General features: G+C 41.0%; 1 protein-coding gene across 1 annotated transcript in view; it reads left to right on the forward strand.

The window, feature by feature from the left end:
* LOC123944049 (formin-1-like) overlaps positions 1-17,730 on the forward strand; it is a 285,601-nt gene that overhangs the window by 77,897 nt on the left and 189,974 nt on the right. The window contains exons 4-5 of the mRNA XM_046008733.1: positions 12,315-13,099; positions 17,409-17,559. Coding sequence (XP_045864689.1) covers positions 12,315-13,099; positions 17,409-17,559 — 936 coding nt within the window. The remainder of the gene's footprint in view (positions 1-12,314; positions 13,100-17,408; positions 17,560-17,730) is intronic.

The following is a 17,730-nucleotide window of genomic DNA, read 5'->3' on the forward strand; positions in this document are numbered from 1 at the left end:
GCCTGCCTCTCTGCCTACTTGTGATCTCTGTCTGTCAAATAAATAAATAAAATCTTTAAAAAAAAAATGGAGAGTTAAGAAAATTTTCCCTTAAAATCTTAAGCTTGTATTCAGTTAAAACAATCCATAAGATTAAACATGTCTCACAGGGAATTTTTACAATTGAATTAGTAACAACTAAGAATGGCTGAAATTATTTGTAATCATACACATCTCTCTGCCGAAAAGCACCAAGTATAAATTTAAATGCCCAAATTTCCTGTTTTCCCGCTCATTGCTTGTTATCAAACAGCAGACTGTTTTGCCTGCACAGAGCAGAAGAACCTGAGCTTTGGCTGTGCTTAACTGAATATGGTATCTGTGCTGTAGCAATATTCTTACATGCATAAGTGCAAGCCTTAATTTTAAAAAAGAAAGAGACCAGTGCAGAGTCACAACTTTCTGAATCAATGAGATTTGTCTTCAGAGTATCCAAGTAGATCCCAAACATGTCATTGAAAACTTGGTATTCCCGATTGCCAGAAAAACCAAAAAGAAAAGCATAAACGAAGCCAAATACCTTAGTACTAGATGTGCTGTTAGTATTGAAATGTGGTTTTTTTGGTATAACTTTCTTTATTTCTTAAAGCCCTTGTTGTTTTTAAGCTAAATACCCTTTTAAAATAACATTTCAACTTAGTGTTTGCAGAACTGCTCAGTTCTGGAATCATGGATCCCAAAACACCTGGTGTGTAAGCCTTCTGATCTTTTTATACCTGTTTATTTTACAGAGGAAGACAATAGCCAGAGATAAGAAGGAAATTTGAGGTTGTACAGCCATCTTATACTGAACTGAATCCAAGCACTCTGACCACTATGTTAGTGTTTTTTCCATTACGAGACCCAGTCTCTCCAATTATAGGAGAAAATATTTCTCCTTGGGTCCATTAGAGAATGAAGACTATCCTTAATTTTGTGAGCCCTTTTCTGGCATCTCAACTTATATCTTGTATAATGAGTGTGCCTTTTGGCTCGGGTGAACAATTTTTGGAAATTTAAGACATTTCCCCTCTAGTTCCTTAGAGGACATGTCCTAGGCCAGAGCCCAGGTCTTAATGAAAAACATGTAAACCCTCTTGTTTGTTTTCCTTGTCAATTAACCTATAATTTAAAATCCATTCAATGGCAGATTTATCTAGTGACTAATCCCTAGGAAGACTCAAAGTGGCAAGGAGAAGGTGATTGTGGCCTAGGCACACATCATTGGTCATTTATTCAAAAATGTTAAGGTAGGAAGCCAAATACCTCCTTGCTATTGAAGGAGGTTAGTTATACGTGTGGGCCTGGGATGGACTATTCCTGTGTAGTAGAAGCAACATGAATAACCTGGAATATGTTTGCTGAACAAAGCAACTGGTCTGGACCTTGGTTTTCTTCAGTTCTCAAGGGAAATGTTATGTGTCAATAAAAAAAAAAAATGTAAAATCCATATAGCTCAGCCTTCTTGAAAATTGAAACTGACAAATATCTCTTCTCAGCTAGAATGTCTCAGAGTACGGGTTGTTTCCTTAGTATTGCATTTCTCTGACACTTTTCACAGAACTGATGTATTATATGTGCTCATTAAAGCTTTTTGAACATTAGATGGTAGAGAGACTTAGGTGTAAGTGAGATAAAATTTATTTCCAGTCTCTCTCGTTCATATAACATGACCATGAAGAGTAATTCCATAAGTAGGAGTTTGTCACAATCTCTCCCCTGATCGTCTTCTTGTTACTGGAGAGCTATGACTTTGGGAAGGAGGTGGAACGTTTCTTCCAACCCCAGAGTTTACACATGTCACCTTTACTTTTAGTACCAGACAGAACTCAACAGCTGGCCCCTCCTCATGTGCTCCCACTTGATAATGCTATTTAAGTGACCTGGTACTTCTCACTTCCAGGAAAAAATACACAGTTTGAGAGTATTTGAGGCAAATATAATTTAGGAATCCACTTGACAGTTTCCAAAACGATACTATGGGACATAGGATGGCCACAGCAGTGGCCATAAGATGGTGTCCCTTCATAGACAGTGTGTGAGCTGAGAAGGAAATATTCAAGTAATTGCCGTAATTACTTGAAGAACCTCAGTTTGTCACCACATTGAGGACCAGGATTTACCATCTATTGCCTCTAAGCTCCCAGGTACTCTGCAGTGGGTTGTACATACGTTACTGGACTAGCTCCAGTGGTGATAATAATACAACATAAAATTCCAATTCCTCTCTCTTAATAGAGGAGTTAGCATGTTGGCTCATTGCCTAACCATGTGCAGTCTTGGGTTTGCTCATTAGGTTTAGAATTACTTTTTTCAAAAATGAAGTCTGAACATCATTGTCGTGGATATCCCAAGGTACGTCCATTCTGTGAATTCCACTACATGTAGTGATATTAATAACTTAGAAATAAAATATTATGAGAACCCCCTGTGAGTAATGATTTTTTTCTTTTATTCCACAAAACCACTCTGGCTGCAATTAAGTTTTGTTTTGTTTTGTGTCCCAGGTAGGAACCACAGTCCAGATTTCAAAGCCTTTTCTGTTTTACTTCCCCACTACTTCCTTGGATGATGATTCGTGGTTATATTTGTTTGACGTATATTCCTGAATCCTCATAATAACTATCAGATTGCGAAAATAACATATGACTTTATCTAAACAGCAAACTGAGCCACTGGTGTGTTTTCAGAGCCCCTTAATAAGTCTGTTTAAACTTGTATGTACATTTGCATTAATAATGAGTGTTGGGACTCTATTTTTATATGGCTTAGACAATATTGTGCTTTAAATCTTTATTAAGCTTTCAAGAGCAGAACTATATTCTAGGAAGTTTTGAGAGGAAGAGATATGAAGTCTGGGTGTGAAAATTATTAGTGTTTTAGAACTGCAGGAAAATTTACTAAGTATTTTAGAACTCTCATTTTAGGTATTAATAAAATGAGGATTACAGGAAGTAAAACATTTTGGAGGTACAAGTAGCTAATGACTGTAATAACCAGAAGCAGAATCCAGATTTTTTGACCCTCAGCCAGTGCTTCCCACTTACCTAGGAACCAAAACCTTCAGATCTATTACCCATTGACTCCAGTTCTTTTCCAGAAGGATGGAGGGCAAATATTTTAAGGAAAGCATTTGTCAGAAAGTATCTATTTTTGTGTTGGCATTCTGATTTCAGAGCATTGAATGGGAAGGATTATTAATAACTGAGGGTCTGGGATAGGGTGAAAAAAACTCTAAAGTGAAAAGGTCTGAATTTGAATCTGTCTCATGGGCAATTTACTTACTGTCTCTATGCCCCTCTTCATCTGGAAAACAGTTACAATACCAGCCTTGTCAGAGGTTGTTGCCATAACTATAAACATTAATGTAATACCGATGCATTGTAAGCCATAGAGAGTATGTAATGTTGTTAGTCAATAATTATTATGGACTGCTTTTTTACACCAAAATCAAAAATAAATTCAAAATAGTTTAAAGACCTTAATGTGAGACACGAAACCATAAAAGTTCTTTTTTTTTTTTTTTTTAGATTTTATTTCTTTATTTGACAGAGTGAGACAGTCAGAGAGGGAACACAAGCAGGGGGAGCAGGGAGCCTGATGCAGGGCTTGATCCCAGGACCCTGGGATCATGACCTCAGCCAAAGGCAAATGCTTAACAACTGAGTCACTCAGGTGCCCAAACCATAAAACTTCTTAAAGAAAAAATAGACAGTAATCTCTTGGACCTTGGCCTTAGCAACACTTTTCTAGATATGACTCCTTTGACAAGGGGAACGAAAGCAAAAATATACCATTGGGACCACCAAAATAAAAACCTTCTGCACAGTGAAGGAAACCATCAATAAAATAAAAGGCAACCTACTGAATGAGAGAAGATATTTGCAAATGATATATACAATAAGGGTTAATATAAAATATAGATATAAAGAACTCACACAACTCAACACCAAAACAAAACACCAAAATAACCTGACTTAAAAATGAACAGAGAACCCGAATAGATATTTTCCCAGAGAAGACCTACAACTAGCCAACAGACACATGAAAAGTTGCTCAACATCAGGGAGATGCAAATTGAAACCACAGTGGGATATCACCTCACACCACTCAGAATGACTAGAATCAAAAAGACAAGAAACAACATGTGTTGGTGAGGATGTGGATGAAAAGGAACCCTTGTGCACTGTTGGCAAGGATGTACATTGGTGCAACCTGTATAGGAAAATAGTATGGAGTCTCCTCAGAAAATTAAAAATAGAAATACCAGGAAAAAAAAAACACCTAATGACAGAGATACGGAAGCATCCCAAGTGTCCATCAATAGATGAATGATTAAAGAAGATGTGATATAGATATAGATATAGGTATTACACACAATGGAATATTACTCAGCCCAAGTGCCCATCAATAGATGAATGATTAAAGAAGATGTGATATATATAGATATATTACACACACAATGGACTATTACTCAGCCATAAAAATTAACTAGACCTTGGCATCTGTGACAACATGGACGGACCTAGAGACGTTTTGCTAAGTGCAGTAAGTCAGAGAAAGATAAATACCTTGTGATTTTATTTATATGTCAAATCTAAAAAACAAAACAAAACCCAAACAGTCCCATAAATACAGAGAACAAACCTGTGGTTACCAGAGGGAAGGGTTTGGGGGGGGGGGGGGGGGGTAATGGGTAAAATGGGTGAAGGGGAGTGGGAGGTGCAGGCTTCCAGTAATGGAATAAACAGATCAGAGGGGTGAAAGGTATGACATAGGGAATATAGTCAGTGGTAATGTAATAAGCCTTGTATGGTGACAGATGGCAGCTACACACTTGTGGTGAGCACAGCCTAACACACAATGTTGTTGAATCACTATGCTGCACACCTGCAACTAATGTCACGTTGTGTGTCCGCTATTCTTCAACTTCAAACTTAATTGTGAAATACTATTATTTTAGCTACCATCAGTTTAAAAACAGCAAAGTGGAAAGAGTGTGAATTTAACGGCAGCCAGATCGAAGTTTCTCTGTCACAGTTTTCCAGGCATGGGGTCTTACGGAAGTTACACATCTCCCAGAAGGTCTGCCTTACAGAGTTGCGAGGATTAAATAAGTGCCCCTTGCACGGGGTCTAGCACACTTGCTTTACGTTGGTTTCTTCTCTCTCGTTATCTTGACTGAACGTCAGCATGGCAGGTGATTCCCAGAGACGGCGTCATTTTTACACGTGTGTAATTTAACTTTGTCCTCGACATCCCGTGCGCCTGTGCTGGGTTTTACTCCCGAGTCAACTTAAGTGCCGTTTTATCTTTCGATGGCTCTTTGCTCCTTTTCCAGCCCAGTCTCTTTATTTATTCCTCCTAGCAAGTTCTAATTATATCGTTGTTTCAGATGTGCCTCAGGTTTCTGAGTGTCCCTGAGATGGCCTCTTAGTTGTAACATGATCGGGTTTATTTCTTTTTTTTTTTTTTAAAGATTTATTTATTTAACAGACAGAGATCACAAGTAGGCAGAGAAGCAGGCAGACAGAGAGAGGAGGAAGCAGGCTCCCTGCCGAGCAGAGAACCCGATGTGGGGCTCGATCCCAGGACCCTGGGATCATGACCCGAACTGAAGGCAGAGGCTTAACCCACTGAGCCACCCAGGCGCCCCTGATCGGGTTTATTTCTGATAAGAACCAAAAAAGAGTATTGATAATAGTTGGTTAAAACAAGCTATTGTTAACTTCTGGGGATTTTATCAAGCCCAGTGCCATTCTTTTTATTAATAGAGACTTGTTTTTATGGTAACAAGTGTTAAGCCAGCGACATGGGGAATTATTGAAGTCTTCGTGCAGCCTTCCAAAACAAAACGGGAAACCGAGGTGCCCCCATACAGGGCCATAGAACCACTGTCTTCTCACTTCACCTGAGCACTCTGAGGCCCCAATTCCAACCCTTTGAGACACTTGAATGCCCTTGAGCCCCCCTTTCTTTCCTTCCATCTCCTTAGGCTGTACTTCTCTGAAGTGGTAAAGCTTCACTGTGCTTCTGTGCCATCCCTGGGAATATTATAGCTTGCTCCCATCTCGAATGTAGAATTTGGAAGGGTCCCTGGAAAAGGTTGAGTGACTCAAGTTGTACAGCAGATAACCTGAATTTTTACTGGTCCTGGCAGCAGCACTGGGAGAGATGGTTCGTAACAACAAAATGCTAACAGATGATTTTTCCACATTGCTTGGCACCATCACGATGTCTTTCATCAGCAGGCGCTTTTCCACGTTCTTTTTGACAGACGTGTTGTGGGGACCAGACAAGCAAAAGTCTCCCTCTGTTGCTTGGGTTTCAGTACAGTGTGTTCCTTCGATGATATCTCTGAACAGTGGTAATGTGAAGGATATTAAAAAATAATGAGGATTTGGTAAGGGGAAGGAAGGACCAGCCCCTGAGGAGGCTGGGGAAGTAGCCTAGAGCCCAGTCCCTAATCAGATTAAAATCACAATGTGATTCAATTCTACTAGGTAGTTTCTTATACTTACGGGAACAGTTTTTAAGCTCGTTGTGGAAAGCGCACTGATCTACAATATTTTGAGTTGTTAAAATTAAATGTCAACTTTTAGAAATATCCATACATAAAAAAGAACCCCCGAGCCCCTGCATTTTTTATTTGAATGTTGTAGGCAATAGCAGCTATGAAATCTCATAGTTTATGTTGTGCATGGGACTGTCAAAAAGGAAGTGAACACCCATACCTCTCTTTAAAAAAATTTTTTTGAAGCGGCAAGTCTAGGTGCCTAATAGGGGCACAAGGAAGTCTTGACATTTAAAACTAAAGAAATAGTTCAATTCCATAAGCATTTCTGGATCACTAACAAGCCAAGCAATGTGCAATGTTCTGGAAGTTCAAACATGAATAAGGCATGGTCCCTAACTGCCTGGAGCTTTTAGATTTACAAAGAAGATAAGCAGAAATGACTATAATGGGACATGAACCTAGCAGGTTCTTTGGCAACAATGTCAAAGAAAAATTCTTGTCAGGAAGCGTCAAGAAAAGTTTAAGCCAGAAGGTTCAGCTGAACTTGACTGAGTTTTCCTTCAGGGCTTTTGCTAGGTGGAAATGGAGAGAAAAGGTGTTTTAAGTAGTACAAATAGCATATGTGAAAGCATAGCAACGTGGGGGTTGAGTGTATGCTGATTCTGTAGTGATGCAGCACAGGGAAAGTATAGAGAAGTATCTGGAAAAGTGAGCAGAGAGAGGCCAGATTTTAAGGAGCGATGAGGCATCATGGAAAGAATTTAGACTTATCTGCTGTGCAGAATAACTATTTTCAATATAGGTAATGAAGGGGTATTCCCCTTATGGGGACAGGTCAGAATCAGGAAGGGGCTTTTCCAAATTACACACGTTCCTTTGGCCATTTTGAAACGACCCAAGTGTAAGTCTTTGCCAAAAAGAGTGCACTGGTACTGTGGCGTCATCCTGTCTCAGCCGTGCCTGAAGCAAAGTAACGATTAAGGACAGTGGCTGTTGATTTCAACTCTGGATGCCCTTTGGAATTCTCTGGCGAGCTTTAAGGATATCAGCGCAAGGACGCCATGTCAGATCTCTGAGGATGGTCCTGTTCATCGGTACTTTTTACAGAGCTCTCTAAGTGTTTCTAATGGAGAGCAGGCTGACAAGCACGACATGAGACAAATAAAAGTAGTGCCAGTACGGAAAAGGAAGATTAAAACAGAATGGTTTGGGGCGCCTGAGTGGCTCAGTGGGTTAAAGCCTCTGCCTTCAGCTTGGGTCATGATCCCAGGGTCCTGGGATCGAGCCCCACATCGGGCTCTCTGCTCCACAGGGAGCCTGCTTCCTCCTCTCTCTCTGCCTGCCTCTCTGCCTAGTTGTGATTTCTCTCTGTCAAATAAACAAAATATTAAAAACAAAACAAAACAAAACAGAATGGTTTAATTGGGATTGTTCTCTTAAGGATTGTGAATGTGAATCCTTCTTAGAAGGAGATGGGTATAGATCACTAGGCGATTGCAAATGGGAAGAGGATGCACTTAAAAATGAAAGCAGGAGAAGCAATAAAGTTACAAGTAAAGGAAGGTGGAGAAAACATGGACGGCATCTGGTAGATAAAGCTTGAGGAAGACTGGAAAGATGTCAAACCTCAGCACCTGTCTCCTTTCAAATGAGATACTGGGGTGAATGCAGAAAAACAGATTTTCAGCAGGGAGGGGCAGGAGAGGGAAATTCCTAGTACATCATATGACCTAAAGATCATTTACCTAGGAAAAAATGGAAGGTTTATAACTATTTTGTCTTCCATGTATGAGCATCACATTCAATGTGAATGTAAGGGAGCCTGAAAAGAGAGTTACCAGAGTTCAAAAGCAGTATGTTCCCTTGGCCCATCCTCCTCTGTTGTTTTGGCTGAAAGGCACTGGACTTGACATTTCATAAAGATTCCCAGCATCTTGGGCAAACTTTATCTGGGAAGGAGTACATGGTTATCTGACTGAAAGTTCTGTTTTGGGTTTGATTCCCCAAATCGCTAATAGTCTTTCTAGCTGTGGTTCTAGGTGAAGGAGAGTAAAAACAGCACATAGTTTCCATGTGCAAAGTGGAGAGGGCACTTAATAGAAGAAAGTCGAGAGGAAAACAGGGTTAAAAACTAGCTTTGCCAAAGGTTCGATTATTAGGGTTTCTTATTATAACCCCAACATATCAGTATGGAGTATATGGAAATTTGGTATTTCTTATATGGTAATTCTTCATATCGGTGTATACAGATTGTGAGGAAGCCATTCATGGAACCTCTGCTTAGTGATCTGTCCCCTTACTTCAGGCGTTTGCAGGAGTGAAGGGGTGTTGAGAGAAGACAGCATTTGCAAAGGCCCAGGTGCATGAATGGGCATGGTCGTGGGAGAGGCAAGATGCTATGTAAGTGTGGAAGCCAGGGCCGATCTGGGGAAGAGGCAGGAGCCAAAAGAGGAGAAAGCTGACAGAAAACAGATCAAAGGAGACTTCAGTGTATCCATGCTAAAAAGGTTCAGTGTCAGGCTGTAAGTAATGGCCAATTATTGAAAGATATTAAAGAGTAAAAATCTGCATTTATTAAAATATTGTCCTGGAACTAGTATGGTTAAACTGTGGTCAGGAGAATTAGGTGGTTGTTGGCATTCTCTGGATAAACTGATAAACTGAAATAGATAAACTGAAAAGTTGAGGCACTGCGAATGGAAGGAAGAGAATGAATCAGAGACATTAGTGAGGCTTGTTGATAAATACTATGTTGGGAATTAGAGAGAGAAAGCAAGAAATCCAATATAACATCCAGGTGTCTGAATGTGATGACTAGGAAGATGGTGATGCCATTAACTACAGGAGGGAATTTCAGAGGAAGAACAAATTGAGGTTTGATAATGACAAGTTCATGATGAGTTTGAACATGTTGAGTTTGAGTTACTGATTAAACATGGAGGTAGATCAGTCAGGAGGGTGGTTGGAATGATGGCTCTAAGGTCCGCTTGGGAAATAACAGTGTATAGTAGCTGGGTGTTGCTGTACCCTAGGAGTACACAAGATGGTTCGGAGATTGTGTAGTGTGAGAAGGGTAAAATGGCAAGCAGGATGCCTGGGGAACAACATTTAGGGGATGAATGGAGGGAGAGGAGTCCACAGATTGTCTGGAGAGAGCTGAGAAGTGGGAAGAAATTGGGGGTGGGTAGAAGCCGGAGAATTTCAAGGCATCTCTAACTCTAACAATGCAGCCTAGAGGGCAGGATCACTGCAAAATGCTAACCAAATGCAACAACTCAAACCACAGGATTTCAGTGAGTTGGGGGTGCGGGCCTGGAGGCAGAAGTCAATTATGATTGGCTGAAGGGAGAATGGATGAGAAAATAGATTGAGTGAGAGTTGTATGTTTTTTCACCAAAAATTCTGCTGGGAAGAAGAGACAGTGAGAAAGGGCAACTGCTAGAACAAATTAAAGAACTCGCCTTTAGGGGCACCTGGGTGGCTCAGTCGGTTAAGCATCAGATTCTTAATTGCAGCTCAGGTCATGATCTCAGGGTCCTGAGATCGAGCTCCACAGAGCTCCACATCAGGCTCCCTGCTCGGTGGAGAGTCGGCTTGAGATTCTTCCTCTCCCTCTGCCCCTCCTCCCACTCACAGGCGCACTCTCTAAAAAAACAAACAAAAAGACAAAGTATCTTTATCTTTGCTTTAGATGGATAGAGTATGGTGCAGGGAGCCTGCTGAGAGCTAAAAGCAAGGTGGTGGGGCCACTGGCATCTGGGACAGCAGCAAAGAAACAGTAATCATTGTAACAAACTACAGGTGTGAGACTGTAGCAAACTGTAGATGTGAGACACCTACTGTGTTCCAAACACTCCTCTCTGTTGTTTTATGTATATTAACTCATCTACTTCTCACCTGCCTTATGAGGCGGAATCTGTTAGTATCCGCATTTTACTTATGAGAACACTGAGGTCCAGAGAGGTTAAACAACCTGGCGGATTTGGGCTCTACCCACTGCACTAAGCAAGAGAGTCACTGAAACAATGTATAGGTTCATGTGTCAGCTTCAGCGGCTTCAGAAGATCATAGGCTAAGAGGTGGGTGGGAAGGGGTGAAGGGGTGAGATGGGACCAAGGTGTTTGCTATAGATACAGGTCAGTTGTGTGATAAAGGGAGAGTCTCTGGGGCACCTGGGTGGCTCAGTGGGTTAAGGCCTCTGCCTTCAGCTCGGGTCATGATCCCGGGGTCCTGGGATCGAGCCCCACGTTGGGCTCTCTGCTCGACAGGGAGCCTGCTTCCCTTCTCTCTCTGCCCGCCTCTGCCTACTTGTGATCTCTGTTTGTCAGATAAATAAATAAAATCTTTAAAAAAAGGGGGGGTCTCTCTGTGGAACATGTCTTTACAACTTTTTCCTATTATCAAGAAGTTGAAAATTGAAGAAAATTATTGGCTCATCAATGTCATCTTAACCTTCTTGGAAGAAAGTTAGTTGGGAACAAGAAGCCAGAGTTAGTTTGTTGTGGCAGAACTGGTCATTGTCATGAAATTGACATTTTGGCAAGCCATTCTGTGGACATTAAGGCTGGGCCGTAGGTAGAAGTGGGCAGGGGCGGGAGGGGGAGATGGTGACGGGCAAGACGTTGAAACACTGATTATCTTGATCGCATAGTTGAATGACGCTTGAAATTACTTTCAGGCATTTGGTAGTAGAACTTCTGAAAGATTGGGTAAGCTTTTGTATTTGTACTACCTTGTTTATCCAGACTTGCTAAAGCTTTTCTTGGTTTTGTGCCCATCATTCCACAAAGGTGGCATTATTTGGAAATGTGAAAGGATGATTGTAAATCTGTCAGTCTTCTAATATTATCATTAGCAGCAGTACCTAGTAGTAACATTTATTCAGATGCCATGTACCTTTCTAAAAACCCTAGAACTGGCTCACAGTCATCCCCTTTACACTTGGGAAAACTCAGACGTGAAGACACAAAGTTCCTTGCCCAAGGTTGTAGAGCTAACAAGTGGCTAAGCTGGGATACAAATCAGATGTTATGAATCCAGAGCTCAGGTGCCTAATCCTCTATGCTATACATGAAATGTATGGTGTCCAGATTTCACCTGGTTTTTTGGAGTTGCATCAGGCTGCCATGTTCACAAGTGAGAAAATCAACTCTGATTTTCTTTGCATTTGTGTTGCTTATTTTTTACTATCTTATGAAAAATTATGAAACAGACCCAAATATTGATCAGGGACAGCTTTAATATGGAAACGTCTAGAAAATACACATGTGTGATAGTTTCTTCTTGTACCTTTGGTTTCTGCTGTGTTGGCCCAGAAGCTCCATAGAAGAGGTATTCTAAGGGAGACTTGTGAGGATAGCCAGAAGGATATCAGTTTTTTTTTTTCTTATAGTTTTCTTTTTCCAAACCCAAAGCAAAAGTAATAGAAGATATATTCAAGCATGCTCAAATTTTTATGAACACTTTGTTTTGCATTTGATATCAAAACAGGGTAAACATTCTTAGGGAACAGTTTTACTGAAAACCTTAATCCATGATAATTTTCCCCCATGAGGTCAGATTGGATGAAATTATGCTTCTACTCCAACGGTTTAAGTCTTTGGGAAATTCATAAAGTGAAATTTTATACCCTGTCAGATCCTCAAAAGAACATCTCTGTGTTTCCCTGTGTTGATGTGGGCTGGGCTGCGGTAGCACAGGGATGGTATTGAAGCTTTTATTTCAGATATCTATTTTTTTAAATAAATTCTTTACTTTTTTCCCTACTGCTATTCTACAGGCTCAGTTTGAACTCCAGGCATTTCATCTCCGGGGGGAGCACGCGGTGGTTACAGCAAGACTAGAAGAAACCATCGAAACTCTCAAACGGGAGACAGAACACCGATGGCGAGGAGGACATGAAGAAATGAAAGATGCGTGTATCTCCACGGGCGACGACTGTCCTCCAAAGACCTACCGAAATGTGTGCATCCAGACAGACAGAGAGACTTTTCTCAAACCCTGTGAAGGTGAAGGCAAGACAATCAGAAGTAACCAGATAATACCCAAAAAGCTGACTATCTCCTCTTTGAGTCAGCTCTCTCCCCCAAATGACAACAAAGACACCCATGGACCACTTCAGTCTGTGGAAGGCCTCTCACTAAGTCAGCAAAAGGCATCCTCTCCGCTTCCCGCACCGCCACCCCCAGCAGTCGCCCCTCCCCCTCCGCCTCCTCCACTCCCATCTGGACTCGGACCTTTGTCACCAGCACCTCTGCCACCACCTGTGAGCTCCGGACCGCCACCTCCTCCGCCCCCTCCTCTGCCTCCCAGTGCCGGCCCTCCTCCTCCACCCCCTCCTCCACCACCACTTCCCAGTTCCCCTGCTTTGCCCACCAGCGGAGGGCCTCCTCCTCCTCCCCCTCCTCCTCCTCCGACACCTCCAGGACTTGCACCCCCGCCTCCTCCTGGACTCTTCTTCGGAGTTGGCCCTTCTTCTAGCCAGTGTCCTCGGAAGCCAGCCATTGAGCCGAGTTGCCCCATGAAGCCCTTGTACTGGACTAGAATACAAATAAGTGATAAAAGGTGAGCTCAACTCCCCCGGCCCATTCTCAGGTTGTGAATTCCCAGGATTTTGCCCAAGTGACGTTTTATTCTTACCAGCTGGATATCTGTGTACTGTGACATTCATTTCTCAGATGCAGAATAGTGAGTACCTTGGATAAACAAGGTTGGAGTGTTGAGAGGGAGAATGTCTATCTCTGCCAGGTGTTGTCTGTATTTCCCATAGACTGATGCTGGGAGGAACCGTGTCTGCAATGTCAGATGCGTCTCTAAGATAAAGGTTCCATTTTACAGACCCTTCTTGGAGAAGAGCCCTGGTCTAAGTCAGAGCCTTCTCGAACATCCCTACAGGTAGCAAGTAATCACACAGACAGACATAGAGCCTGGACCTATAGCTGGGTTCACTGAAGATTTTTAGAATATCTTTCTTGTCTTTCGATGGGATCATCAGCCTTATGATCTGGAGACTTACCAGGCGTGTGTAATTTTTCAGGTTTTATTAGAAGAGCCAGACATAGCTGAGTCCTTAGCCCTTTAGCACAAAAGAGAGTCAAAAAATAGAAAATCTCTGCTTGAATTCTCATTCCCCTAACTGCTAAACACCCTCACGTCTTATACCCTGTTGCTCAGAGAAAGTGCCCGTAGAGCACATCTAACGTTTGTATAGCTTGTTAAGATGGATCTTTGCAGCAGGAGGATAGGTTGGTTGGAAACTTCCATTCAAACATATTTGGATTTAATTTCTTCTGCCTCATTTCAGAGTCTGTCAAGAGGACAATGAGAGAGATCTTGAGATGCTTCTTGATAATCTCTAGATTTGAAGTTCATTTGTTTGTGAAGGACAGCAAATAGAGAACACATTTTTAAACACGCATTTTTGAACTTACTCCTCAAATCAGTGTGTGGTAGTGAATCTTTCAATTTATCTAACATTTTGTATATGGAAGGCAGGATATTAAACAACATAACATGAAATTTACAATTATAAAACAACTGGAAACCACTATAGGAGGAAATCACTATAAACAACGCATATGGTGAACTAAGTTGATTATGTGCTTCATATTGGCTCCTTTCCTAACCAAAAAAATAAGGACCAGGAGTTTATGTGTGGAGAATCCTGATATCTTTTTTTAAAAAATGCAGATAACTTATTATTTCCCAAATGAATGGTTAAAAAAAAAGAGAGAAGATCCCGAAATAGCTATAGTACTAGTATTCCCTTTTGTCTCATTCAAAACTCAGGTGACATTTCCTAAGAAATTGTCTCCCAGAATCTTTATATGGATCTGTGTTCCCTTATTAGTGTTCTCAAATGAATGTACAGACATTCCAGAGTGATGAATCCCACCTGTCGGCCCTGGGGTCGTGTGTTCCGACAGCACATGGAACCGTTCCCCACCTGTGTCTCACTAGCCTGCCTCCACTCCATTCCCCTCAAGACTCCGTAAACAACCAATATCCTAGACCACGGCAGTGGTGTGACAGTACGGCTGGGAGATATGGGCCCTTTGCCCACTGTTCAAGGTGGGACCAAGTCAAGCTGGAGATAATCATCATTTTTTTCCCTTCTAATGTATTTGGCCATTTTGAGAAAGAAAACGGTTACATCCTCGGGCTCTTATTAGTTTCATTATAAGGTTAGGACTTCAGTTTTGAGCAAAACAAAACATAGATGAAGGTACTAAGTTTCCTGCATGAGGACTGCAAGGTGGCTGCGTCCCACTGTGCCACACGTTTAGTGTCTCTTATCCTGGGTCCCTCAAAACGGTTTTATACCCTCAGAGCATGAGTATTTCTTTTAAACTAAAAGGCTGTAGAGGTTCTGTGTAGTGTTGATTTTTGAACTAAAATTATTTGGGGTGTGTTTTTTTAAAAAAGAGACGAAATGGTATTTTAGTTTTTTGTCCAAGCAGAAGGGTAAGCACTGTGTCTAATGTATGCATGGTAAATTTTGGTCTAGGTCTTCCGGGGACCCAGGAGTAAAATATGTTTTTTTTTTTTCCATTTGATATGTACTGCCTTTTGCCCACCTGATTGCTTTCGCTACTAACATGAACTGATTTTTAACTTTTGCCATTTTGCATTCTTTGGTGTCTGTTTTGTGGCTTCTAGAATAGGGAAGAGATATTTTGTTAAAGAAAAAGAGATCCTCATCTATCTACTTTTTTGGCTTCCTAACAAATACCTATTTTCTAGTATCTTCTCCTCCTTCCTCCCCATCTCCCTCCTGCCTCTGCCATTTCTCCCTCTCCAGTCTCTCCTTCCTCCTTCTTCTTCTACCTTCCTCTTCCTCTTCTTGTGAGCTAGATTTGTATGTTCAGTGGTCAGAGAGCAAGTGACCATTATAACAGGTGAGCTGGTCTGTAAGCGAGGCCTTGTTACTGCCCCACAAAATACCTGCTGTCCCCAACTCACTGAGAGGTAGTATTCCAAGATTCTTTTTTTCATTACTGGACATGCCTTTCCCATAGAGACAGTGTAGTAAATGGTGATGAAGTGTTCAACCTATCAAAGCCAATTTACTCTCGAATGCGAGTGAGTTGCTGCCTACTCATACTAGCCTGAGCTCAGAGTCCTTGGAGCTGGGTCCAAGTGGTACAGGGGCGTTGGTGGTATAGTGGTGAGCATAGCTGCCTTCCAAGTGGTACAGGGGTGGGATTGGAGGATGGGGGGGTGGGAGATGGATGGGTCTGAACAACACCCCCTTTGCATCATATCACCTCCTTCTACACACCCTCTCTTCAGCTTCCCAGAGCCTTCCTGAAGCCCAGACCAGCAGCCCTTAACAGGCTGCATGCTCCAAAATTCCCAGGTTCTCTTCTACTAGCAAGATCCCCCTTCCTGAATGCAGCTGAGATAAGCACTTAACAGTGTTCGTGTTTCAAATGGAAGTTAAGTGAGTGGCAGAGGTGGGCGGCTGAGGGAGGAGCACATGGATGGATGTACTTTGCTGCAAGTGTTCTAGATCTTGGGTGATGATTTCACAGGCATTCATTATACTCTCATACGTTATACGTGTCACACACATACTCTTAAATGGCTCAAATATTGTGAAAAATTTAGAAGTGAATCCTAACCAATGAAGATGTTTATATTTCGTGGGACATGTAGAAAATGTGAACACACAGATCTGAGAGGTCAGTTTTCCCAACTGTTTTGAATAAGAAAATTGCCTTTTTGCACCCCAAAATTTTGTGGACCTCTCCATACAATAATAGTTCTTTTAGTTTTCAGTAATGGAGAAAATACATATTAAAAAAAGGATAGGTACTTATAGATATTATGGAACATATATAATATATTTGAAAAACAATAAATGTATAGGTGAAACATTGTATTTTTTTCTGTCTATGCATATTAAGAGTGTTTAAAAATAAGAAAGTAGACACTTGGGGGAAAGTGTCTACACTTAGCTGAAGGAAGCCTGAATGGTAACCCTTATAAGTTTGGTCTCAGAGGCAGTTCTTTTCTACCTGATTTTCCATATCTTCTTCTCTTTGTTTCTCAACTAGTGCCCCTATGTTTTGAAGATTGAAAACAAAACAAAACAAAACCCTAGAACAAAATGTACAGCCTTCCCATGGCTGTTTTAGTTGAAAGCCCTGTGGAAGCTTTCAACTGGTACAATGAAGATTTTTGATTTGTTTCATTGTTAAATACTGTTGTTAAGGCGGAGTGTTATAAATCAAGTATTTCTAAATGAGCTCAGTCTATTCACAAATTATGGGTCTTGCCCTGAGTTGACCTGAACTAATCCTAAAAATAATTTTTAAAAGTATAAGAAAGTCCAGAGAGAGGGTTAATCTTTACCTTAGTAGAAGGTATAGAATTTTATTCTTTTTAAGAATTTTTATGAAGAATTATCCCACCAATATCTCAGAATTGGTTATCTTTTCAACATTTCTATGATGTCCATTTTTACTCATGATGGAAACGCCATAGACTGAGAGAAGAACAGCTTATATGGCTTCAATCACGTGTATCCCAGGATTTCTGGTCCCACGTGGTTTCTCTAGATCTCTCTTTCTCTCTTTGATTGTATGTAGTAGTCATTCAGTTTTGAAAATGGGTGTTGGTTTTGATGTTCTGTGGTATATCTTGATCTAAAGAAAAACAGTGTAACTTGAAAAGGCATTCTTCAAGCTTTTTTAGGAGGAGATATATACATAAACATACAGACACATATATATATACGTATGTGTGTGTGTATATATATATATACATATATGTATCTTAAATGAGTTATAAAGTGAACTAGAGATTTCATTATATTCTGTTCTCTTCTGTTTTGATTTTAATGGTTAACTTGTCATTTTTCTCTTTTAAGCCAAAATGCTACACCGACCTTATGGGATTCCTTAGAAGAACCTGATATTCGGGATCCTAGTGAATTTGAGTATTTATTCTCCAAAGACACAACTCAGCAGAAGAAAAAACCTCTGTCAGAGACCTATGAGAAAAAGAACAAGGTCAAAAAGGTACTGAATGACGATAGTATTCATTGTATTTTTTGTTCATATGTGAGAATTCATTATGTGCTGCTGGTTTGCTCTTTTCCAGCAATGTTTTGGAAGGTTTTAAGCTGCGGATGGCAAAAGGGAGTTGGTAGTTTGAGAAATCTGTGCTCGTGCTGCCAGTCCTACCTGAAT

Source organism: Meles meles, chromosome 6 (genome assembly GCF_922984935.1).
Source record: "Meles meles chromosome 6, mMelMel3.1 paternal haplotype, whole genome shotgun sequence".
Lineage (NCBI taxonomy): Eukaryota > Metazoa > Chordata > Mammalia > Carnivora > Mustelidae > Meles > Meles meles.